Source organism: Tachypleus tridentatus, chromosome 10, assembly GCF_004210375.1.
Source record: "Tachypleus tridentatus isolate NWPU-2018 chromosome 10, ASM421037v1, whole genome shotgun sequence".
Lineage (NCBI taxonomy): Eukaryota > Metazoa > Arthropoda > Merostomata > Xiphosura > Limulidae > Tachypleus > Tachypleus tridentatus.
This window is the reverse complement of record NC_134834.1, coordinates 110558225-110584775: the sequence shown is the minus strand read 5'-3', so window position 1 is coordinate 110584775 and position 26551 is coordinate 110558225. Positions and strand designations below refer to the sequence as shown.

The 26551-nt window shown below is 30.7% G+C and overlaps 2 protein-coding genes across 2 annotated transcripts in view; one reads left to right on the top strand and one right to left on the bottom strand.

Annotated features, from left to right (window-relative positions):
* The window catches only part of LOC143230078 (E3 ubiquitin-protein ligase RNF144A-like), a 20611-nt gene extending 19224 nt beyond the window's left edge, over positions 1-1387 (top strand). The window contains exon 10 of the transcript XR_013016224.1: positions 78-1387. The gene's annotated coding sequence lies outside the window, so the exon portion shown is untranslated. The remainder of the gene's footprint in view (positions 1-77) is intronic.
* LOC143230079 (neurensin-1-like) lies at positions 1277-26551 on the bottom strand. The gene is made up of 3 exons (XM_076463089.1): positions 26447-26551; positions 14177-14294; positions 1277-9362 (listed from the first exon to the last, which is right to left on the bottom strand). The coding sequence occupies exons 2-3, from the start codon at positions 14206-14208 to the stop codon at positions 8756-8758; spliced, it is 639 nt and encodes a 212-aa protein (XP_076319204.1). The 5' UTR covers positions 14209-14294; positions 26447-26551; the 3' UTR covers positions 1277-8755.

Genomic DNA, 26551 nt, shown 5'->3' with positions numbered 1-26551 from the left:
GTGATCAGATGAGTCAGTTTAGGGTGAGGTACCACAGGAACAGAATTACTAAGGAATATGATTCATTGTCTTTGCAGGTTAACCTTTCTATTTACTACTGGATATGGCACTGGAAGACCATCCCCATGAAGTACTGGGTTCATTGCAGATGTAATATCTGAATATTTAATGTATTGTTTAGTGTGGCCTGAATATTTAAAAATATTAGTGATGTAAAACTAACAGTCATATTATCTTTCATTCACTTCATGTCATGGAAACTGTAGATGGCATACACTCTTATTGTTCAGCTACTGAGTCAAGCCAGATATGCAAACTGTAGAACGTATGTTAAATGTTTTTCTTGGTCATCAATTTTACTACAAAAGTGGTAAGTTACCTTTACCTGTGTGTGATATCTTTCTTTCATGAAGCTGTATGGGTGACTTTTGCACCCTCGGGCTTTAGTTGTTCTGAAGGCACTCAGCATTTCAAACAATTTTCTAAAATATACAACTGAATTTATGTTTAGCTAGAGTTTTTAAAAGATAACCAAAAATGTGACATTTTGCAGAGTATTATATTATGGGTGTGATGGAAGGAAGATCAGATTTTGCTTTTGACTACATAGACTGAGGTAAAGTTACCAACTGAGTAAATGAGAGGCATCTGACTGCTCTCTTTTATGTTCAGTCGATGGACTTCTCGAATATTGTACTGAACTGACCATGTGAATGTTTTCTGATTCCTGGGTGGAGCAGATAAGTGTGGAAGTGAAATAAAAATGGTGCAATTCGCTGCAATTATATCGGGAACAAATAGCATATATGAACAATATGTTTGTAATGTAACAATAGTGCAATACAGGCAGTGTTTGAAGTTATCAAAAATGTATGCTAAAAGTGTCCCTAATTTTAAACTTAGTTTTATATCATACATAGCTACAAAAAGCTATCTCTACATATTGTCCCTAATTTTTAACTTAGTTTTGTATCATACATTGCTACAAAAAGCTATCTCTACATATTGTCCCTAATTTCACAACATAAATCTATTGTGCTGAATTAAATATTTTACATGGTATTTCATATAGTGCTAATAAAGGTATTCAAACATTATAATGAATTAAAATCTAGAGATGATCGATAAATTCTGTAAACATTTTTGTAATCTGTGTCATCAAATTACCCTAATCTTTTGAGTTACCTTCTGTAGTAAATCTTTTTGTTGCCTAGCGATAATAGAAGAAGCTGTGAATTTTCTTTTTCTTATAGTAATATAAACGTGAAAAGAATTTATTAGTTACAATTTTATTACGCTGATTTTAAATACATTTAATAGCTTGTATATACATATGCGCACTCATACATTCAATATACAATAAAATACGAATTAATAGATAAAAGTATATACTTGTATTTATATTTTTAGTTTTAACAGTCAGATATTTCCTCCACGATATCCAAACTGGTACTAGACAGACCTATTACAATTTACAACGATATTTTAATACTAGGTACGAACTACCTTACAATACCACATTTAATTTTCCTTTACGTGATTCAACGTTTCGCTTTACAGCTTCTTTGAAGAGCTCCACTAAAAGATAAATTATAACTAGGTGAAAGAAAACTAAATTTGGTGTTAGAAGGTCGTTTATTACTGGTGTTAAAACATTTTTACACACCAATACGCATTACAGAAATTAAGTAATGAATTTACGCTGATAATGGTATTATTAATCATATAGGAGGACCACCAGATTTAGAACAATATAACACCAACATGTCTAATTAATTACACTCGGCCTTTGAAGGTTTGTACTATCATTTTCGTTTTGGGTTTCAGTGAACACTACTGAAGTTGTAAAGCGAAACGTTGAGAGTGTTAATTAAATAAAAACATTTTTGTGTTATAAGGTCGTTTATTTTTATTATTTGTAAGTCTTCTGTACACCAATATGCATTACAGGAACTAAATAAGATTTACAACAGTGTTATATTCTACCATCTAACAATACACCTCGACAACAGTATCTGAGAATGAACACAGAATGGTGGCTTATTCAGTTCTGGGGCTTCATTGAATTTCGACTCTTGCAATGCCCCTACTTGTATTTAAAACCTTTCCATGGCCGTTTGAAAACAATACTAAAATTTCACTGATCCAAATAAGCAAATTATGAAAAATAAATTAAAAACTAATATTTTCTGTCCTACGCATCAATACAGTTACGACATCAAACTATGATAAAAATATATATGTTTACTAAGTTATCATTAGGAAATGACAAATATATATAGAATAATTCCAAGTATACCCACGTGATAAAACTATTTTGTACCTGACGGAACTTGAAGTACTCTTTGACAGGGTAAGGTGTTCGATGTTATTACAGTTTAATAATGTAACGTGTTTGATATTAGTACAGTTCGACAGTGTAACTTGTTCCTTGAAAATGCATATTGATGGTGCAAAGTTTCTAAATGTATTATTTTTCAGATGACACGTGATTAGGGTACTGTTTGTCACTCTACATCATACTCTACATTCACTAATAATGACCCAGCTTACGATATAATAATTTACATTCTATAGTAATTGTCTAGCTTATCAGCATATTGTACTTTGCATTCTCTAGTAATGGCCTATCTTTTCACAGTATAATCTTTGCATTCTTTAGTAACGGCCTATCTTGTCACAGTATAATCTTTGCATTCTCTAGTACAGCCTATCTTGTCACAGTATAATCTTTACATTCTCTAGTAACGGCCTATCTTGTCACAGTATAATCTTTACATTCTCTAGTAACGGCCTATCTTGTCACAGTATAATCTTTACATTCTCTAGTAACGGCCTATCTTGTCACAGTATAATCTTTACATTCTCTAGTAGAGCCTATCTTGTCACAGTATAATCTTTACATTCTCTAGTAGAGCCTATCTTTTCACAGTATAATCTTTGCATTCTCTAGTAACGGCCTATCTTGTCACAGTATAATCTTTACATTCTCTAGTAATGGCCTATCTTGCCACAGTATAATCTTTGCGTTTTCTAGTAATGGCCTATCTTGTCACAGTATAATCTTTACATTCTCTAGTAACGGCCTATCTTGTCACAGTATAATCTTTGCATTCTCTAGTAACGGCCTATCTTGTCACAGTATAATCTTTGCATTCTCTAGTAACGGCCTATCTTGTCACAGTATAATCTTTACATTCTCTAGTAACGGCCTATCTTGTCACAGTATAATCTTTGCATTCTCTAGTAGAGCCTATCTTGTCACAGTATAATCTTTGCATTCTCTAGTAGAGCCTATCTTGTCACAGTATAATCTTTGCATTCTCTAGTAACGGCCTATCTTGTCACAGTATAATCTTTACATTCTCTAGTAATGGCCTATCTTGCCACAGTATAATCTTTGCGTTTTCTAGTAATGGCCTATCTTGTCACAGTATAATCTTTACATTCTCTAGTAACGGCCTATCTTGTCACAGTATAATCTTTGCATTCTCTAGTAACGGCCTATCTTGTCACAGTATAATCTTTGCATTCTCTAGTAACGGCCTATCTTGTCACAGTATAATCTTTACATTCTCTAGTAACGGCCTATCTTGTCACAGTATAATCTTTGCATTCTCTAGTAGAGCCTATCTTGTCACAGTATAATCTTTGCATTCTCTAGTAACGGCCTATCTTGTCACAGTATAATCTTTGCATTCTCTAGTAACGGCCTATCTTGTCACAGTATAATCTTTGCATTCTCTAGTAGAGCCTATCTTGTCACAGTATAATCTTTGCATTCTCTAGTAGAGCCTATCTTGTCACAGTATAATCTTTGCATTCTCTAGTAACGGCCTATCTTCTCACAGTATAATCTTTGCATTCTCTAGTAACGGCCTATCTTGTCACAGTATAATCTTTGCATTCTCTAGTAACGGCCTATCTTGTCACAGTATAATCTTTGCATTCTCTAGTAACGGCCTATCTTGTCACAGTATAATCTTTGCATTCTCTAGTAACATCCTATCTTGTCACAGTATAATCTTTGCATTCTCTAGTAACGGCCTATCTTGTCACAGTATAATCTTTGCATTCTCTAGTAACGGCCTATCTTGTCACAGTATAATCTTTGCATTCTCTAGTAACGGCCTATCTTGTCACAGTATAATCTTTGCATTCTCTAGTAACGGCCTATCTTGTCACAGTATAATCTTTGCATTCTCTAGTAACGGCCTATCTTGTCACAGTATAATCTTTGCATTCTCTAGTAACGGCCTATCTTGTCACAGTATAATCTTTGCATTCTCTAGTAACGGCCTATCTTGTCACAGTATAATCTTTGCATTCTCTAGTAACGGCCTATCTTGTCACAGTATAATCTTTGCATTCTCTAGTAACGGCCTATCTTGTCACAGTATAATCTTTGCATTCTCTAGTAACGGCCTATCTTGTCACAGTATAATCTTTGCATTCTCTAGTAACGGCCTATCTTGTCACAGTATAATCTTTACATTCTCTAGTAGAGCCTATCTTCTCACAGTATAATCTTTACATTTTTTAGTAACGGCCTATCTTGTTAAACTATAATATGTTACATTCTGTAGTAATGATCTATCTTGTTAAACTATAATATGTTACATTCTGTAGTAATGATCTATCTTGTTAAACTATAATATGTTACATTCTGTAGTAATGATCTATCTTCTTATAATATTATAATTTACATTCTTTAATAATAGCCTAGCTTGTCACAATATCTTACTTTACACTTTCTAATGGCCTAGCTTGTTACAATATCTTACTCAACATTCTCTTATAATGCATTAGCTTGTCATAATATCATAATATACATTCTGCAATAATGACCTAGCTTTTCACGATATCATATTTTATAATATTTAGAAATGCCCTAGCTTGTTACTTTATATTCTTTAATAATAACCTTGCTTGTTACAGTTTCATACATTATATTCTTCTGTAATGGATTAGCGTGTCACAATATCATAATTTGCTTTCTGTAATAACGTTCTATCGTGTCGTCATATGATAATTTAAATTCTCTAGAATTGCCGTAGTCTGTCGCAGTATAATATTCTACATTCTGTAATAATGGTCTAGCTTTTTACAATATCATTATTTACATTCTCTAATAGTGGTGTAGCTTGTCAGAATATAGTAATTTACATTTTTTTAGAAATGGCCTAATTTGTCACAATATAATACTCTCAATTCTGTAATAATGCCCTAGCTTTTCACAATACCATACTTTACGTTTTCTAATAATGATCATGCTTGCCACTATATAATAAGTTACATTATCTAGTAATGTCTTAGCTTGTCAGAATATCATAATTTACATTTTGTAGTAATAACTTGGCTTGTTACAGTGTCATTTTTTCTCGAATAATGGCCTATTTTGTCACAATATCATTCTTTATACTCTTTTAATGGCTTAGCTCAAGGTTTTTCAAACTATGCGAGGACATTTTAGAATGTTAATATTATTTTCCTAAAACTGTAAAATTAAATCAGAATACTCTGTACAAAAATTAAAATATATCTTTAATATAACAGGTTTATCGCGTATTGGACCTTTTAATATTTTATTCTGCCTAACGCCAGACGATTTTATTTAGCTTAGGGGAAGTTCTCGCGGTAAAAGTGTTTATACAATCTCAATTAACATTAACAGTGGCATCACTGGTTGCTTGTAGATATTGCACCTTCTCAAGATCGTATGCGTCATTCGAGATGCAAGATAGCCTTGTAATTTTCATATGAAACATCGATGAACCCTGGGTTGTGATGCCATTTGTCTTATAAAAGCCAGAACTGGATTAGCTGCTAAATCTTGAACGAAATGAAACATGACGTCATAGCTGGAACTGGTCCAAATTTGAAACACTGTGATGCAATTAGATGCAGTATCAATTGTTTCAATTTCAAAGTATATTTATATGAAGATAACTATATTTATGACAATTATAATTGGTAATTGTTAGGTAAGGTTAGGTTCATTTTTTTTATAATTACACAAACTTGGTACCGAAATGAGCTCTATGACGTCATGTTTCAATTTGTTCGAGATTTAGACGCACATCAGATCTGGCTTAATATTTTGTTATTTGATTTAACATTTCTGTTAAAAAATGTAAACATAATAGGTTACCACTTTCCTTTAGAAAAACATTATTCTAGCGGCCTAGCATTTTATCCACAATTTTTTTTCTGACTTCGTTATGGCAACATTGATCTTAGGTCAGCATGTCATTGTAAGATGATAAAACTCAAGTGCTTGAACGAGTTTTAATTAAGAAGCTATTTTGTTCCATGAAAATACTTTTGAAGTGCCAAAAGTATAAGAATACATTTTTAGAGAAACTAATAATTAGTTGTCACTCTTATAATGGGTAAGTGGTTGAATATCAGTAATAAATCTGATACGAGTAAAAATCTTCCTAGGCCTAGGCCTAATACGAATTCATCAACGCAGGGTGATGAAACAAGAAGAGAAAGTGTGATGAAAGTTTTATTGAATATGGTTTTAAATGAACAGATAATGAAGATGGACCTAGTGGGTTGTGTATTGAATGTAGAACAGTCTTGAGTAACAGTAGTTTGCATCCAGCAAAGTTAAAACGGCATCTAGAAACCAAACACTCTGAATTAAAAATTCCAACTAAATGCAAGAAAAGCTACATTTCGTTCGTTTGTCCATCAGAACAACAAAGGTGCTCTTATTGTTTCATATCGTGTTAGTTAACGGATTGCGAAAGATTTGATAAAACCAAGCGCAAAAGATTTGGTAGAGTGCACGATTGATGAGAAATTTCTTAAAAACGTTAACTCTGTGCCTCTTTTTGACAACTCGGTTTCTCAAAGAATCAAGGATATGTGAAGATGCAAAAGTTTCAGTCTTGCAGCACATATCTGATTTGTGTACAACTAGTGGGGAGTACTTCCCTCCTCACTTAGAAAAATTACTGTGGATTCAAAATCCCTTTGTTGACTTTGCAAATACCAACGATTTGCCTTTGAAAAAAGAAGAACAACTTATAGAAATTTAAACTGATTACACCCTAAGAACAAACTTTCAACGGGGAAAAAAAATCACAAAACAAGTGACAGAGCTTTGAAAATTTCGATGCGTTTTCCAACAACATATATTTGTGAGCAAACATTTTCACTGTATACAGCTACAAAGACTAAATTTAGAAACAGGCTAAATATTGAAGATAATTTGCGCTTACAGGTAACACCTATAACTCCAAATATTAAACTACTTTGTGAACAAAAGCAAATCAATTCGAGCCACTAAGAAATAAATAAGTACACTGTATCATAGTTTATATACTTTAGTAATTGCCTAGTCTGTCAAAATATCAGTTTTTGGTTTAGTCATGGCCTAGCTTGTCATAATATCATAGTTTTGTTGTTTAGTAATAACTTAGCTTGTCATAATATCATAGTTTTTGTTTGTTTAGTAATGGATTGACTTGTCACAATCATGTTTTACATTCTTTAGCAACGGTCTAACTTGTCAAATATAATAAATGAAACAGGTGAAACATTATTGGGCTAATTGCTCAGGATATAGCATTTTTTTCTTTATGAAATATTAGCTTATCACAACATCGTATTATTATCTAATGATCTAGTTTGTCGTTTTGTGTTCTTTTAGGGTGCAGTTTTTGAGGTTATGAGCGAGTTCCTCAATAAAAGTAAATAAGTGAAAATATATATTGTTTCAAACTCACAGAACGACATCCTTGATCTAAAATGTTTAAACAGATTTATACATTGATCATAAAACTGGTACTGTTCCTGATCAAAGTGATGGAATCATTTTTGAGGACTCAAACAGGCGTCGCTGACAAGTCTTACATAGATTTCATTGTGATATAGCATATTTAAAACTTTGTTGTTCAATAGGTATACAAATGATGGGTAATTTAACATTTCGACAGTCAGAAACAAGTATCACCATTATTTAAAACTGTTTTAGAAAATAAACAAAAAAGACATGTTACGTTACAATAAGATTACAGTATTTACAGCACAAAATCAGTTTGAAAACTGATTACATTAAGTTATTTTGAACATATAATAATGGAAAAGTTTAAAGCAACGAGCGCGGGTCTTTTCTAGCACTTGACATATACCATAGTGAAGGTAACCAATAGCTGCAAGAAACAAAACTATCAAATAACGTTTCAAAATACCTCTCAAGCTGCTTCTAATGGATACAACTCTTCTCAGTATTGAATTTGTCTTTTCAAGCAATAAGATTGTGTACATTGTATGCCAAATTCCTAGTAAATTTGTGATGTTTCAAAAACAGTAAAATGTTTTTAAAAATTTAATGAATCACAAGAAAAGGTACTTGGAAGTTTTTGGAAGGGAAGTCCACTTTGTGGAAACATTCAGTTATTAACATTGTAATAAACTTATTTAATATAATAAGCCCATAAGTACTTGAGCATTGCCTTAGCATGTCAGTATAGGTTTAATTATGCTAAGTAAAACAAAGTTATTTCTAATCATTTCGATTTTTGTTTTTGTTTATTTCATTCATTCAAGGAAATCAAGTGAAAATCTGGTTTTTATGGGACTTGATGAAAATCGGCTGTAATATGTTTTATGGGACTAGGTGTAAACCGGTGGTATATGTTTTCATGGGCTTGATATAATCCAGTAGTACTAACAACTACACGATTTTCTCTGTCTTTCGGTTGAAAATTCGTCAACTTTCCTATAATAGGAATCTTATCAGTTAACGAATTTCTTTAAAATTGGTTTCAAATCTAACCAGCTCGCTGTGTCCATCACAGTAGGTCGTGAAAAGGTTGGATAATAACAAGGCTACCAAGGAAATAGTTCCTCCTATACAGAAGACAATTAACCCTGTTCCTTTACATATATCAAGATTTTCATTGAAAACCAACGCCGAGCGATCTATAATTTCAAAATCTGCTTGGAAGCCAACAACTACACGTCTTTGAGGAAGGAAGTAGCCAAGTAGAAGCAGAATTAAGCCTAAAATAAGTAAGACAAGGCCAGTGGAAAAGATTATCTTCCAGAATGTAGCTTTGTTACATCTGTTTTTTTGGTCGGTCAAGAACTGATAGTTATACTCATCAAACTCTTCATAAATATCAGGAGTTTTCACCGTCAAATCTTCATAAAAATTATTTAGATATGACCTAACGCCAAAAAAAGAAACGCCATAATCCTGTTCCTTACTTACTGACTCACATGATTCAGATTTTCCTGAGTCATGTCGACCTGTTTCCCAATGATACTCTACTGCCATCTGTATCTTATGTTGTTCGTTTTCGTTTACATTTTGCCCTTGTGGTTCCGTTCCTTCGTAGTCCACACTATAATTATAAAATAAAGTAATTCGATTACAAAACACTTTTAAAATACATAATAATCTGGACATGAACAATTATTATTATAACAAAGTAAACAATCATGTAACAAATAACATAGAACTATATAAACCACATTTTCCAGTCAACATTATTAACAGCAACACTAATAACACATATGACTACAATACTCTATTACTCACCAAAAAAACACACTAACTGAACTCAAACAAGCAATCAAAATTCAAAACACAAAGCACCGGGAAATAATGGAATATAAACAATTCTTCTCAGAAAAGGCACTCCAAAATTATTTGACCACCAATTAGCTGTATTTAATTTATCTTTATACTCTGGATACGGCCCAGTTTCTTGGAAGCAAGTTAATATTTTAATGTTCTACAAAGAAGAAAAACCAGCTAATAAACCAAACAGTTATCGACCAATCAGCCTGATCAACTATGTAGGCAAAATTCTTGAAAGAATAATAAGTAATAGACTCTCCACATTTTTGGAGATGATTTCAAAATTATCAGTGGAATAAAACGGATTTAGAAAATATAGACAAACAACAGATCACTTAATTAAATTAACTTAGACAAACAACATATCACTTAATTATATTAACGGAAACAATAATAAACATTTTTATTAAAAAAGAATGAACTGTCGCGTTTTTCTTTGATATCGAGAAAGCATTCGACACTGTATGGCACGATGGTCTTCGATTTCGTATGAATGAAGTAGGACTACCGTGTGGAATTATTAATGCGCTGGTTATCTAACTTTTTGGAAAATAGAAAATGTAGAATAAACGTAGAGGGAACTTTCTCGGAGTTCTTCACTCCAGAAGCTGGAGTTCCTCAAGGAGGGGTGGTTAGTCCTATTCTCTTCATCATGTATGTAAATAATATGCCACTTAAAGACCCAAATCATGGATACTCGTCACAGTTCACTGATGATGTAACTATTTGAAAAAGTTCCCCTACACCCGAAATAGTAGCCACTAACTTACAACCACAACTAAATGGATTATGTGAATATTGTGAAAAATATAGAATCAAAATAAACACAGCAAAGACACAATTAGTGATATTTTCAAACTCAACAAAACATCAAAAAGTTCAATCACAGATCTACATGAACGAAGAGCTTCTCCAAACTGTTACATCTGCAAAATTTCTAGGACTAACATATTATTGCAAACTTACCTGGACAAAACATGTAAATTTGGCGAAGAACAAACTATGCTAGAGTCTAACTGGTAAAAACTACGGAACAACACGAGAAAACATTAAAATATACAAGACATACATTAGACCAGTAATAGACTATGCAGCTCCTGCATGGATCATTATAAGTGAAAAACAAATACAAACCAAACTCCAAACATTACAAAATACACTAATTACATCAGCATACAGAGTACAAACCACTTCCTTAAAGTTCATGCACAATTACTCAAACACACAAACAATACCAGATAGACTTCTACATAGTACAATAAAATATTTTGATAAAAATTGGCAAAAAAATGAGTTGTTATGCAAACTAGACAGATATTGCATATATGATGCTGAGAGACCTAAACACCTCTCCCCGTTAAATTTGTACATTAGATCTTCAAGATAAAATCAAATTTAAAATAATAATAATGAAATAGTGCTAAAATAAAACAAACCACCTACGTTCTAGACTTATTAAAAAGGAAAGAAAGAACAATATACATGGACATTGCCCTGTAAAAGGCCTGAGTTAGAGTTATGCTTATCACTCTGGCCCTCTGTATTTACTTTAAATATATTAATAAGTCCACTCAAACAATGTAAAGGAAGGAGGAAGAGGTCTAGTGCACCTGACCCTCCTGGACATACAAATATATATTCTCAAACATTTAGAGAGAGAGAAAGTATTGTAAATCTCGCAGAAAACAAAATTGGGATGAATGCTCCCCTCTGCTAATCTCGTTTATGGAGTCAGTACTAAGTGAGGTTCCAACAAAGTAGTAAGTGATTATTAAATATAACAAAGAATGTCCGAAAGCTGGTTAACTACAATTAAAGTACGTTTTGGACCAGGATATTTAGCAAGAGAGGTTATTAATTTTTTTTAAACAAATAACAAATGCGTGAGATAATAATTAGAAACTGACAGTAGATATGTTTATCGATAGAATAAAAACATACTGAAGCTCCTTATGAAAATGAGAGACGTAGAAAGTATAGTGAAGAAGACTTAAATCATGGCTAAGGTAAAACTAAAGTGGATTTTCCGTTTTGCTACTGTGCCGGATAAAAGTTTGTTTGTTTTGAATTTCGCACAAAGGTACACGAGGGTTATCTACGCTAGCCGTCCCTAATTTAGCAGTGTAAGACAAGAAGTGTTTGTGTTTTTACTATAGCAAAGCTACATAGGGCTATAACAGAGTCTACTAAGGAGAACTCTTGATTTTAGCGTTGTAAATCTGTAGACTTACCTCTGAACTAGTGGGGGGGGCAAGACAAGAAGAAAGGCAGCTAATAATCATCACCCACCTCTACCTCTAAGGCTACTCTTTTAGCAACGAATAGTGGGATTGAATGTCACAATATAATGCTCCCACGTCTGAAAGGATGAACATGTTTAGTTTCACGGGATTTAAGCCCTCAACCCTTAGAATAGTGGTGGAGAGCCCTAAGTACCTGGCAATCACATAAACACAGTATATTAAAACTTTAGTATGGATTTTCCGTTTTAGTGTTAAATCAGAGAAAAACTAGAAACTGTTGCATCTACAAGGAAACTTTAACCCAGACTTTAAAAACACTGAATCACAAAAACAATAAATGTACCCTCATGGTGACGTCACACGTGTGAGAAATTTTGACTATAACATTTAGCTCCAAACCTGTGATAGTGTTGTTAGAAGAAGCATAGTAATGTTAAATATACAATGTCATTATTATTGTTGTTTCTTTTCACGTGATAAGTGTATGACTTTTTACAAACTTAAAGTAGATAAATATTAGGTTGAGGAATAATTCGTGAGCGTTTTTAAATAATTTCATTCAAGCATTACATGCAAGACTATACAATACTTCAATGCATGAACACATTACACCCAAAACATTTATTATGATACTTTATTTCATGTAATACCTAGGTATATAGTATGCATTGTTGTAAACGAAATTGCAAGAAATTAAATGCGAAAAGCAGATGGTGTCGAAAATGCTCGATTTTTTCCACTTGACATTCCATCTAATGAGCTGAAAATGAAAGCAAAAATTAAAGACATATGAAAATCAAACACACCATCTATTAGAGCAAAAAATTATCTACCAAATGACATGAAATATTTTGCTAAAGCGTTTAATTTATGAATATATTTTTTAACTTGAAAAACGCTCACGAATTATTCCTCAACCCAATAAATATATTAATACATATCGGAAAAACTTCATTTCTTGTTACGTTACGGGCAGACGTCATTTCGCCAGGCAGCACATACTATGTTATACAAAAGTTAGATCCTAGTCCTAGGACTGAATCTGAACAAACTGAAAAGCCCAAACTTTAGGATTAATGTTTCACTTTACTGTCCAGTTACAGGAATACTAGAAACGTGAAATTTAGAGTGAACTCGCCATTTTGCACGGAGCGAAATTGAAAACAAAGTGTAACAGGCCTAGCGAAAGTCATCTATCCAAACATGTAACAAGTGATAAACCTTTCATATTCGACGTATGAGTTAACTTTTTTTCTGAATTGTTCATTTTCATGTTCTTGTGGAAGAATATTTAAACAAAAATGTGGTTGTACTGAAATTAAATTCATATTTTTGTCTATCTTGTCGTTCGTCTCTTATAGTTTTGTTCGTTTTGATAAACAAATGTTCGTCATGAAACTTGAACTGTAATAAACTTATCAAATATATTTTTCTCTCTCTCTCTTGTAAATGTTTTTATAATAAATTAGGATTTTGTCATCACAATAAGTTTTTGCTTCCCAGTTGTTCAGCGGTAAATGTGAAGTCTTACAACGATAAAACCAGATTTGGAAACACGTGGTGGATACAGTACGTCGCGTAGATTAATAGCAAACAGAGAATTTATAGTTTTGTTTTGGAATTTCGCACAAAGCTACTCGAGGGCTATCTGTGCTAGCCGTCCCTAATTTAGCAGTGTAAGACTAGAGGGAAGGCAGCTAGTCTACACCACCCACCGCCAACTCTTGGGCTACTCTTTACCAACGAAAGTGGGATTGACCGTCACATTATAACGCCCCCACGGCTGGGAGGGCGAGCTTGTTTGGCGCGACTCGGGCGCGAACCCGCGACCCTCAGATTACGAGTCGCACGCCTTACGCGCTTGGCCATGCCAGGTCCGAATTTATAGTTTGCAAGAAGTGAATTACGACCTCTTACCAGTAAGCACCCTAATGGTGGCACAGCAGCATTTCTGCAGATTCACATCGCTAAAAGCCGGGTTTCGATACCCGTGGTAGGCAGAGCACAGATAGCATATTGTGTAGCTTTGTGCTTAATTCTAAACAAACAAAAATTCTACCAGCAAATCAAATTTAACAGTTTTTGAAAATTGGTGACATAAAAAGTAGTATTAGAACAGGTTTTTGCATTTTGTTAAATAGCATTTGGTGGACTTAAACATAATTGATTTAGACACAAAAACAACACAATAGATTACACCAGTCAAGGCTCTAGCCATTCGAGTGAAGTTTGTGCTCATACCAATATGTCACTATAATTAATATTTACTTTGATAACGTTTTTTCTTGATTTCAAATATAATAAAAAAGTATATTTAAGATTTAGACAATACCAGGCCAGTTTCTTCGTTTGAATCTTCGTCATGGTTCAGCAGAAGATAAACTGTTTCCATTTCTAAGCATCATATCGCATTGGTTAGAAGTGTTTCTTACAGGTGACAAACATCAGAGCTACAAAATAATTAAATTATCAGAAACAATAACAAAGAGAAAACATTTGTCTAGTGCAAAACTAGACAAAAAAAATTCAGAAAAAAGAAAAGACATGAGATAAGAAGAACAATGAAACATATAACAGATATAATAATAAGAACAATGAAACATATAATAAATATAATAATAACAATGAAACATATAATAGATATAATAATAAGAACAATGAAACATATAACAGATATAATAAGAAGAACAATGAAACATATAATAGATATAATAATAAGAACAATGAAACATATAATAGATATAATAAGAACAATGAAACATATAATAAATATAATAAGAAGAACAATGAAACATATAATAGATATAATAATAAGAACAATGAAACATATAATAGATATAATAATAAGAACAATGAAACATATAATAGATATAATAAGAAGAACAACGAAACATATAACAGATATAATAAGAACAACGAAACATATAATAAATATAATAAGAAGAACAATAAAACATATAACAGATATAATAAGAAACAATGAAACATATAACGGATATAATAAGAAACAATGAAATATATAAACAGAAAGACATGAGATATAATAATAACAATGAAACATATAAACAGAAAGACACATGAGATATAATAACAACAATGAAACATATAAAAAGAAAGACACATGAGATATAATAAGAAAAACAATGAAACATATAATAGTTATAATGAGAAGAACAATGAAACATATAATAAAACAAAACTAGATCACTATTAACAGACAAATAACTATACAACCGAACATATTGTTTGAGTAGTTGAAGAAATACACATATATATATATATGTACAAGGAATTTTAAAACTAGATAGAGAAGAAGCCTAATTAGGAATAATATATATATATATATATATACTCATATTAGTTTGTTATAAAACGTAAAAGCAAAATAAACAAAAACGCTGTACTAATTGAAAATATCCCAAAGTATAAGTTATAATGTGAAACTATAAAATGTACCCTAGGTTTTGGAGGTGACTGGAAACTAGAACCCATATTGTGGTGGGGATACACCGTTTATGAGTCTTAACATCCATTCGCCAGTATCACATAATAAATAAAAAGAGTAACAATCAATACAGAAATAGTTTGTTTGTTTGTTTTTTGAATTTCGTACAAAGCTACTCGAGAGCTATTTGTGCTAGCCGTCTCTAATTTAGGAGTGTAAGACTAAAGGGAAGGCAGCTAGTCATCACCACCCACCGCCAACTCTTGGGCTACTCTTTTGCCAACGAATAGTGGGATTGACCGTCACATTATAACAACGCCCCCACGACTGAAAGGGCGAGCATGTTTGGCGCGACGGGGATGCGAACCCGCGACCCTCAGATTACGAGTCGCACGCCTTAACACGCTTGGCCATGCCGGGCCCTACAGAAATAGAAATTAGGAGAGCGAGATGTGGGTGTTCAAGTCCACAACTATCATGTTCCAAACAAGCCTTTATAGAAGGCAAGGTGTACATCCGCATAAAGTAGTCCCAATTTGTTAAATGACCTTATTCATAATTAAAAATAGTTATTAGAAATGTTAAATAAAAATTTTCTAATTTTTATTCCTTTATATTTGTTTAACAAATTCTCATATTTGTTACAGAATAGTTTAAAAATTTAACTTAAAGTTTCTTTATTAAATCCATTCACTATTAATTTCTGTGTCAGTATTTCAACATAACTGATAAAATATTGTAATTTATGACAAATTTTACAATATCTGATGACTGCAAAGTTACAGTGCTTATAACAGAACGGTTCGGTACATTACTATTAAAGAGGGTAAACCATAAATTGGAAAGGCAAAATATTTTCTTTTATTAGAAATATTTGCATTGATATCCTTACCAATTATTTTAATTTCTAAATATAAATAATATATTTTTGTATTAGATATTGAAGTATTTTCAATTTATAATTCTGCTGGATAAACAGTGATAACAACATTAGTTATTTCAGGATTATTTATACTAATTAAATCATCTATATATCTGTAAGGTAATGTAAATATATCTGCATTTGTGTAGTTTTCAACGAATATATTCTCATAATAGTAAAAGGATAAATATGTTATACAAGTAGAATAGTTAACTCCTATTGGAATTCGTATTATTTGTTTAAAAACTTGTTTATTGAAAATCATATAATTATTATAAATGCAGGAAGTTAATATTTCTTTTACGTTTTTGGAGCTAAATTTTCTTTTTCTCAGTTCTATAAAAGGAAACCAGAATGCTATATTAATGAATTAAAGAAAAAAGATTAAATCTTTTATTGGAGTCATGGTGTACAATATGGTAAAATCAAATGTTTGAATGTAATTTCCTTGTTCACAGTTTTTTAGATATTCTAAAATAGGTGGATTATTTTTTATTATCCAAAAAATGTGGTTTTATTATTAACACATATCTGTTATTTTGTCAAGAACATATTAAGTAATTTATTTGATAATAAAGCCAGTCGTTTGATAATTGTTCTTATTGAATTGGAAATAAATCTAAATTTATGTAGTTTGGGAATAGCATAAAGAAACGATAAATCTACATAAGAATTTTGTTTAAAATAAAGATTATTATAATATTTAACGAAATTATTAATTACTGTTTCTTTGAATTGGTTAACAAGTTTAAATGTTTGTGTACAATTGATTTCTTTTATCACAATTATTGTATAAAACATTTTACAAATGATACCAGTGTTACAGTTAGCCTTATCAATAGGAACTACTTTTCTTGCAGTTCTTGTATCGTCTTTTTTAACTGATGAAACGATAAATCTGTTTGGTATTTCTTTAATTTTATACTGGATAATTTTACTTTTATTTTTTAAGTAGATACAACTTTCATTCCAGAAACCATCTAGGCGGATAAGATGTAATATATTTAAGTTTTAAGATATATTAATCAACATTGTTTTCATTATATTTTAGAATATTATTTTTACTACATTTTGTGTCTATTCTGTATTTAGATCCTTTTTTGAGTATTTAAAGTAATATTTTATCTTTTATAATATTCAACTTTCCAGTAACAATATGTTTATGAAAAGTATCAATAAATAAACTATTTTTCCACTCACAAGGGAAGTTATTAACTTAATCTACATTTAGATTAGTTAAATAAAACGTTTATGAATATATGGTATTGGTTTGGTATGAATTTCGCGGAAAGCTACTCGAGGGCTATTTGTGCTAACCCTGCAGCTAGTCATCACCACCCACCACCAACTCTTTTACCAACGAATAGTGGGATTGACCACACCATTATAATATCATATTTTATAATGCCTACAAGTGAGTGTTTGTATGATCGATATTTTATAATGCCTACAGGTGAGTGTTTGTATGATCGATATTTTATAATGCCTACTAGTAAGTGTTTGTATGATCGATATTTTATAATGCCTACAAGTGAGTGTTTGTATGATGGATATTTTATAATGCCTACAAGTAAGTGTTTGTATGATCGATATTTTATAATGCCTACAAGTGAGTGTTTGTATGATGGATATTTTATAATGCCTACAAGTAAGTGTTTGTATGATCGATATTTTATAATGCCTACAAGTGAGCGTTTGTATGATCGATATTTTATAATGCCTACAAGTAAGTGTTTGTATGATCGATATTTTATAATGCCTACAAGTGAGTGTTTGTATGATCGATATTTTATAATGCCTACAAGTGAGTGTTTGTATGATCGATATTTTATAATGCCTACAAGTAAGTGTTTGTATGATCGATATTTTATAATGCCTACAAGTGAGTGTTTGTATGATCGATATTTTATAATGCCTACAAGTGAGTGTTTGAATGATCGATATTTTATAATGTCTACAAGTGAGTGTTTGAATGATCGATATTTTATAATGCCTACAAGTGAGTGTTTGTATGATCGATATTTTATAATGCCTACAAGTAAGTGTTTGTATGATCGATATTTTATAATGCCTACAAGTAAGTGTTTGTATGATCGATATTTTATAATGCCTACAAGTAAGTGTTTGTATGATCGATATTTTATAATGCCTACAAGTAAGTGTTTGTATGATCGATATTTTATAATGCCTACAAGTAAGTGTTTGTGTGATCATTTAGAAAATCACCTTTATTACATTAATTAATACTTTTATTTTGGGAATATTAAATTGGTAAATCCTTTAACAAAATAATGTACATACACTAACACTAGCATAAAACTATTATCCAGATAACTATAAAATTATGAAAAATTCACTCATTTTATTAATTAATTTCTTTACCTCTTGTCTTCTGATTTTATGAGAAAAATTAGAAGTACAAAAATCATTATTCAAGTTTAAAGCAGTAGAATTATTAAAATATTGGTTTTATCCATAAGAATATAATGTTCCTAGCTTCAAAATGTAGAAGTTTTCTCGTTGAAGTCTATTGGTGCCTTCATTAACAATTTCTCATATTGTCATCTTAACAGAGGTAAAAGGATGAACCCTGAAATGTTTTAATTCTATAGAATTCATTTAATTGTTTTTAACTTGAGATCTATGTGAATTTATACGTATATGCAATGCGTGTGAAGTTCGACCCACATATTCCATTTTACATTTAGTACATGTTAATAGATAAATTACATTTTGATTTTACGAAATAAATTTGTGTAAGTAATAGGGTGAAACGTATTTAGAGCAGGACATGTGAGGCATCTTTTGTTATAAAATTTATAACAATATAATTACTATAATCAGCTCACTAGGCTTAATTATAGTTTCACAATATCCCATTAGTTAAGGTTATGACACTTAACTTCATAAACATTGAACAATGTAATGGAAAGAGTGACATAGTCAGCGACAATTCACACACATTGAATAAATGTTAGTGAAAACGGATAGGGTCATTTTACAACTTGGCACTACTTTATGCGGAAATGTGTGCATCCGCATAAAGTAGTGCAAAGTTATTAAATTTCCTTATTAAATGAACTTATTTACCCCAAATGATAGTAACTTATTTCCTTTTTCTTATTTTTACATTAGTTAAGTTTTATTATTCTTTTCTTCTTTATTTTGGAGAGCAGTCGCTTTCTCACAACTATTTGCAGGCAGTGAAGGGTGGTATAGATAGATGTGGGACGTTGTGAGCTCGAGCACCCACATTTCATCCTCCGAATTTCTGTTTCTATATCGATCTACTCTTTTATTTCTTATGTAAGACTGGCGAATGGATGTTAAGACTGATAGACGGTGTATCCCCACCGCAATACGGTCCTAGTGTCGCAGTCATTTCCAAAACCGATGGTACATTTTATAATCCCACATTATAACTCGTACCCCGGGGTCTTTTCAATTATTGAAGCGTTTATTGTTTAATTTATTATTGTTTCAGCTTGTTTTTTAAGTTAGAACAAACTAATATAAATAAAATTTAACACAGTCTTTCCTTGTGATTTTACTTGTTTAACTTCATTAAAATGTATTCATTTTCACTAAAATAATATACTTACTTCGATTAGTAGTTGAACAAGTAAATTAAAACAGGTAACTGTACACGTATGTACACTTAAATACATCGTTAATTAGACATGTAAATGAAAACAATAAAGAATGATAGATTGGTAAAAGGTAAATGGGTAATTGGTTGTTTGTGTAGAATAGCAGTCTCTAAAAACTGTCCCTAATCTTGAACTTAGAGTTGTGTACCATACATAGCTACAGAGGAGCTATCTCTACATTTTGTCCCCAATCTTGAACTTGTAGAGTTTTGTATCATACATAGCTACACAGGAGCTGTCTCAACATATTGTCTCTAATCTTGAACTTGTGGAGTTTTGTATCATACATAGCTACACAGGAGCTGTCTCAACATATTGTCCCTAATCTTGAACTTGTGGAGTTTTGTATCATACATAGCTACACAGGAGCTGTCTCTACATATTGTCCCCAATCTTGAATTTGTAGAGTTTTGTATCATACATAGCTACACAGGAGCTGTCTCAACATATTGTCTCTAATCTTGAACTTGTGAAGGTTTGTATCATACATAGCTACACAGGAGCTGTCTCAACATATTGTCCCTAATCTTGAACTTATAGCGGAAAGACATGTAGTCAACTGCACCTACCCCCAATTCTTGATACAAGAGTATAGTCTGACATTCTCTCACTTACACCTAAAGAGCAAGTTTTCGTTGCTATGGTTCTAAGATTTACAGTTCGGTCGTATAAGCATAAAATATTTTTATACGTAAGACCAATAAATGTGTGTAAATATAGATGGAATGGAGAAGACTTAAAACAGGCAAACAATTTAACAGAGTAATATACGACTTAATATTCTTTATTCAGGTACTTTATCTCGCTACTAACAACTGATGTAGGGTTAAACCTCTTGATGATATCAACTGGAATGATCGAAGTAGCTTTATAACGTTAGCTGTACAGTGTCATCATCTCTCTGTAGGATGGTGGAGTCTTGTTCTACCCACTAGAACCAACATTCATTATGATTTTAAGTACTTCAACTGACATCGTATATAACATATCATGATGTAAAAACATAGATTAAAATCTTATCCAAAGCGTCGAGATGTAAATCTTAATGTACCAAGATATAAACCAAGACATCATGGAGCAAAATAAGTAAAGATGTAGAAACCTACACTGACATCTCATTTAATACTTTACCAGGTAAAAAAACCAAGACTAACATATTACCGTGTACGTTACAATGTAAAAAGTTGAACTAATATTTAATACGTTACAATGTAAAAAGTTGAACTAATATTTAATACATTACAATGTAAAAAGTTTAACTAATATTTAATACATTACAATGTAAAAAGTTGAACTAATATTTAATACATTACAATGTAAAAAGTTGAACTAATATCTAATACATTACAATGTAAAAAGTTTAACTAATATTTAATACATTACAATATAAGAAGTTGAACTAATATCTAATACGTTACAAAGTAAAAAGTTGAACTAATACGTTACAAAGTAAAAAGTTGAACTAATACGTTACAATGTAAAAAGTTGAACTAATACATTACAATGTAAAAAGTTGAACTAATATCTAATACGTTACAATGTAAAATGTTGAACTAATATTTAATACGTTACAATGTAAAAAGTTGAACTAATATTTAATACATTACAATGTAAAAAGTTGAACTAATATTTAATACATTACAATATAAGAAGTTGAACTAATATCTAATACGTTACAATGTAAAAAGTTGAACTAATACGTTACAATTTAAAAAGTTGAGCTAATATCTAATACACTACAATGTAAAAAGTTGAACTAATATTTAATACGTTACAATGTAAAAAGTTGAACTAATATTTAATACGTTACAATGTAAAATGTTGAACTAATATTTAATACGTTACAATGTAAAAAGTTGAACTAATACGTTACAATGTAAAAAGTTGAACTAATATTTAATACGTTACAATGTAAAAAGTTGAACTAATACGTTACAATGTAAAAAGTTGAACTAATATCTAATACACTACAATGTAAAAAGTTGAACTAATATTTAATACGTTAAAATGTAAAATGTTGAACTAATATCTAATACGTTACAATGTAAAAAGTTGAACTAATACGTTACAATGTAAAATGTTGAACTAATATTTAATACGTTACAATGTAAAAAGTTGAACTCATATTTAATACATTACAATATAAGAAGTTGAACTAATATCTAATACGTTACAATGTAAAAAGTTGAACTAATACGTTACAATGTAAAAAGTTGAACTAATATCTAATACACTACAATGTAAAAAGTTGAACTAATATTTAATACGTTACAATGTAAAATGTTGAACTAATATTTAATACGTTACAATGTAAAAAGTTGAACTAATATTTAATACATTACAATATAAGAAGTTGAACTAATATCTAATACGTTACAATGTAAAAAGTTGAACTAATATCTAATACACTACAATGTAAAAAGTTGAACTAATATTTAATACGTTACAATGTAAAATGTTGAACTAATATTTAATACATTACAATGTAAAAAGTTGAACTAATATCTAATACATTACAATGTAAAAAGTTGAACTAATATTTAATACATTACAATGTAAAAAGTTGAACTAATATTTAACACATTACAATGTAAAAAGTTGAACTAATATTTAATACGTTACAATGTAAAAAGTTGAACTAATATTTAATACATTACAATGTAAAAAGTTGAACTAATATCTAATACATTACAATGTAAAAGTTGAACTAATATTTAATACATTACAATGTAAAAGTTGAACTAATATCTAATACATTACAATGTAAAAGTTGAACTAATATTTAATACATTACAATGTAAAAGTTGAACTAATATCTAATACGTTACAATGTAAAAGTTGAACTAATACGTTACATTGTAAAAAGTTGAACTAATATTTAATACATTACAATGTAAAAAGTTGAACTAATATCTAATACACTACAATGTAAAAAGTTGAACTAATATTTAATACGTTACAATGTAAAATGTTGAACTAATATTTAATACGTTACAATGTAAAAAGTTGAACTAATATTTAATACGTTACAAGATGAAAACCTACACTAACATGTTATCTAATACGACCCGATATAAAATCTCATACTGACATGTTATCTAATACGACCCGATGTAAAATCTCATACTGACATGTTATCTAATACGACCCGATGTAAAATCTCATACTAACATGTTATCTAATACGACCCGATGTAAAATCTCATACTAACATGTTATCTAATACGACCCGATGTAAAATCTCATACTGACATGTTATCTAATACGACCCGATGCAAAATCTCATACTGACATGTTATCTAATACGACCCGATGTAAAATCTCATACTGACATGTTATCTAATACCACCCGATGTAAAATCTCATACTGACATGTTATCTTATACGACCCGATGTAAAATCTCATACTAACATGTTATCTAATACGACCCGATATAAAATCTCATACTGACATCTTATCTAATACGACCCGATGTAAAATCTCATACTAACATATTATCTAATAAGTCACTACGTAAAAGCCTAAAATGAAACCTTATCTAATATGAAACGATGAAAATACCTATATTAAAATCACTTTTGAACCTCGAACTGTAAAAAACCTAGATTAGTTAATATTTCTTGATGTAAAACCTTGAATGACATCTTATTTAATACGACAAAAAATATAAAACTAATTTTACACCTCATCTTATACGTCATGACAGAAAAATCTATATTGACATTACAATATGATGTAAGATCCTAGATAGACACTTTATTGTATATATTTTATGATGTAAAAACCTAAACTAACATGATGCATGATACGGAAACCTGAACAGATATGTTATGCACTAATTCATGATATAAAATTCCACATTGATATATCATCTAATAGGCCACTATGTAAAAACTTGAATTATATCTGTTCTCATGTGTTACAACGTAAAAACGTTGTTAGAAGTTATATATATAATGCTGATATAAACACCTAGATATAAGTATCATATAACTGTTACGACGTAAAACCTTGATATAAGTATTATGTATATATATATTATGACGTAAACACCGGGACATAAGTATTATATAATACGTTACGACGTGACAATCTTCACTGAATTCTTGTTTAACGAGTCACCATTTAAAACCTAGACTGACAAGTTGTCTTAAATGTGAAAATACAAAGATTTATTATATATTACTTCATGATGTAGGAAACCTACATTCATCTTCTACATGTCACGATGTAAAAATCTAAATTGTGGTATTATCTAATACATATTATAACATAAAATTTAAAATGACATGATAAAGAACATATATCATCATATAAAAACTTTGACTGATGTCTTATCTAATACATCACGATATAAAAACCTCAATATGTAAAAGATAAAAGACAAGAATGTGGATGTTTGTTTCATGAAAGCCTGGATGTGAAGATAATAAAAGTCAGTATATGGATAATGAAAGTCAGTATACAGATGTTTAGTTGATAAAAACCGGTATATGGACGTGTAGTTGACGAAATTCAACATATGGATGTGTTGTTGATGATAAATAGTATACGGACGTGTTGCAGATGAAAAAACAGTATATGGTTGCGTAGTTGATGAAAGTTATTATATGGTTGTGTAAATGACGAATGTCACCATATGAATGAGAATATGATAAAAACAGTACATGAAAGTCAGTAGATGGATAAATAATTGACTAGAAGTATTATATGGATATGTACAAGATGAAACCACTATATCAATGTGTAGATGGCGAAAACCACTATATCGATTTGTAGTTGTTGAAAGTCAGTATGTCGATGTTTAGTCCATGTATGGGTTATTTTAAGTCAGTATATTGATGTATAGACGATAACAACCAAAATTATGATGTGTAGCTGATTAAAACAGTATATAGATGTGTAGATAATGAAATACAGTGTGTGTTTATGTATTTGGTGAAAGTTATTATATGGATGTGTAGGTGATGAAATCCAGCATATGAGTGTGTATGAGATGAAATCGGTATATGGATGTATATTTCATGACAACCACTACAAGGACGTATAGTTGGAAAACCCAATATATATAAATGATGAAATCTCTTTATGAATGTGTAAAAGAGAAAACCCTTATACAGAGATGTAGTTAATGAAAGTCAAAAATTGAGCGTGTGGTTGGTGAAGGTCAATAGATGGATGAATAGTTGATGAAAACTAGCATCTGAAAACATTACATGGATGTGAATAGGGTAAAAAAGTGTGTGGACTTGTATAAGACAAGATCAGTATATGGATGTGTAGATGATGAAATCAAGTATATAGATGTGTAGTTGTAACTAAATGTTAGTTTGAAGCTTTAGTTTTGTTTTGTCTTCCCTCCTCTCTCACAAACATGTGTATTTGAAGTTATTATACTAAATTCAGGTCTGACCAATTACAGCTGTGCTTACTGTCATAGATAAAAACGGGTTATCAATATGGTACAGAATGGATACTGGTTTTAGTAATTTCTAAGTTTAGTTATTTTTATCATCACACTTTTATATTTACTGACATATCTACACCTGGAATTATTTAATTACTGTTCAACAGTTTAACAATAAAAAATATAGTAAAGCTATACCACAAGAATCGAATTAAACACACCAATAACAACTATTTTATAACAGGTAAAATACACACGACAATAACAACTATGTTATAACAGGTAAAACACACACACCAATAACAATTATGTTATAACAGGTAAAATACACACGACAATAACAACTATTTTATAATAAGTAAAATACACACGGCAATAACAACTATGTTATAACAGGCAAAATACACACGACAATAAGAATTATTTTAAACAAATAAAATACACATACCAATAACAACTATTTTATAATAATTAATATAAGTGGTTTTTTTTTTAAATAAGAAACTCATATTATATGAACAGCTGGTGCACATGAGAAAATAGATAAAAACTTGTTTTCAGTGGCGTCATCAGGGGATCAGGGGAAGGGGTTGGGGTACTTGCACCCCCCAGGCAAAATTAAAAAAAAAGTTGAAACAATTGATAAGAAGTAAATATGAAGAACCTTTTGGTTAAAACAAGTCTTAGTTACTAATCAACGTTAGTAAAACAGTTATTCTAAACACAAATAGCATCTGACCCTTACTTGTCCCCCGATAAAAATCCCTTTGTTCTTCCATTGAGAAACATATAGCTTCGCCACTGGTTATTTTCATGTAAAGGATTCAATGATAAACTATTGTGAAATATCTAAATAATATAAATCAATGATACCTATTGTGAAATACATAGATGATACAATTCAACAATAGACTATTGTGAAATACCTAGATAATATAATTCAATAATAGATTTATCACATGCTTTAATTCACTGTAGAAATGATCAGATTTTAGTATAACAGACTGTTCATCTAAATCTTCAACAGCAGAAGATATATGGCCATTTATGAAATATTTTTTATATCATGAGAAACAAAACACGAACGACCTAAATATGGAAGGATTAATACATAGAAATATTGTATTAATAAAAAGTATATACTGAAAAGTTTGGCGAGTTTCACAAATGGAACGTACCTTGATTCCATATCATAATGTCTGTCTTGTTACCATAGTTTGTCCAAGTTATGTTCTGCATTTTGATGGGAGACATCCCTTCAACTCCTTGTTCCACACGCCCAC

Excerpts from the sequence above, each read along its gene's own strand:
- LOC143230079 (XM_076463089.1), bottom strand. The coding sequence starts at position 14,208 with ATGACGAAGATTCAAACGAAGAAACTGGCCTG. Across the intron at positions 9,363-14,176 it reads CAAACGAAGAAACTGGCCTG|TGTGGACTACGAAGGAACGG; the intron begins GTATTGTCTAAA and ends TTATAATTATAG.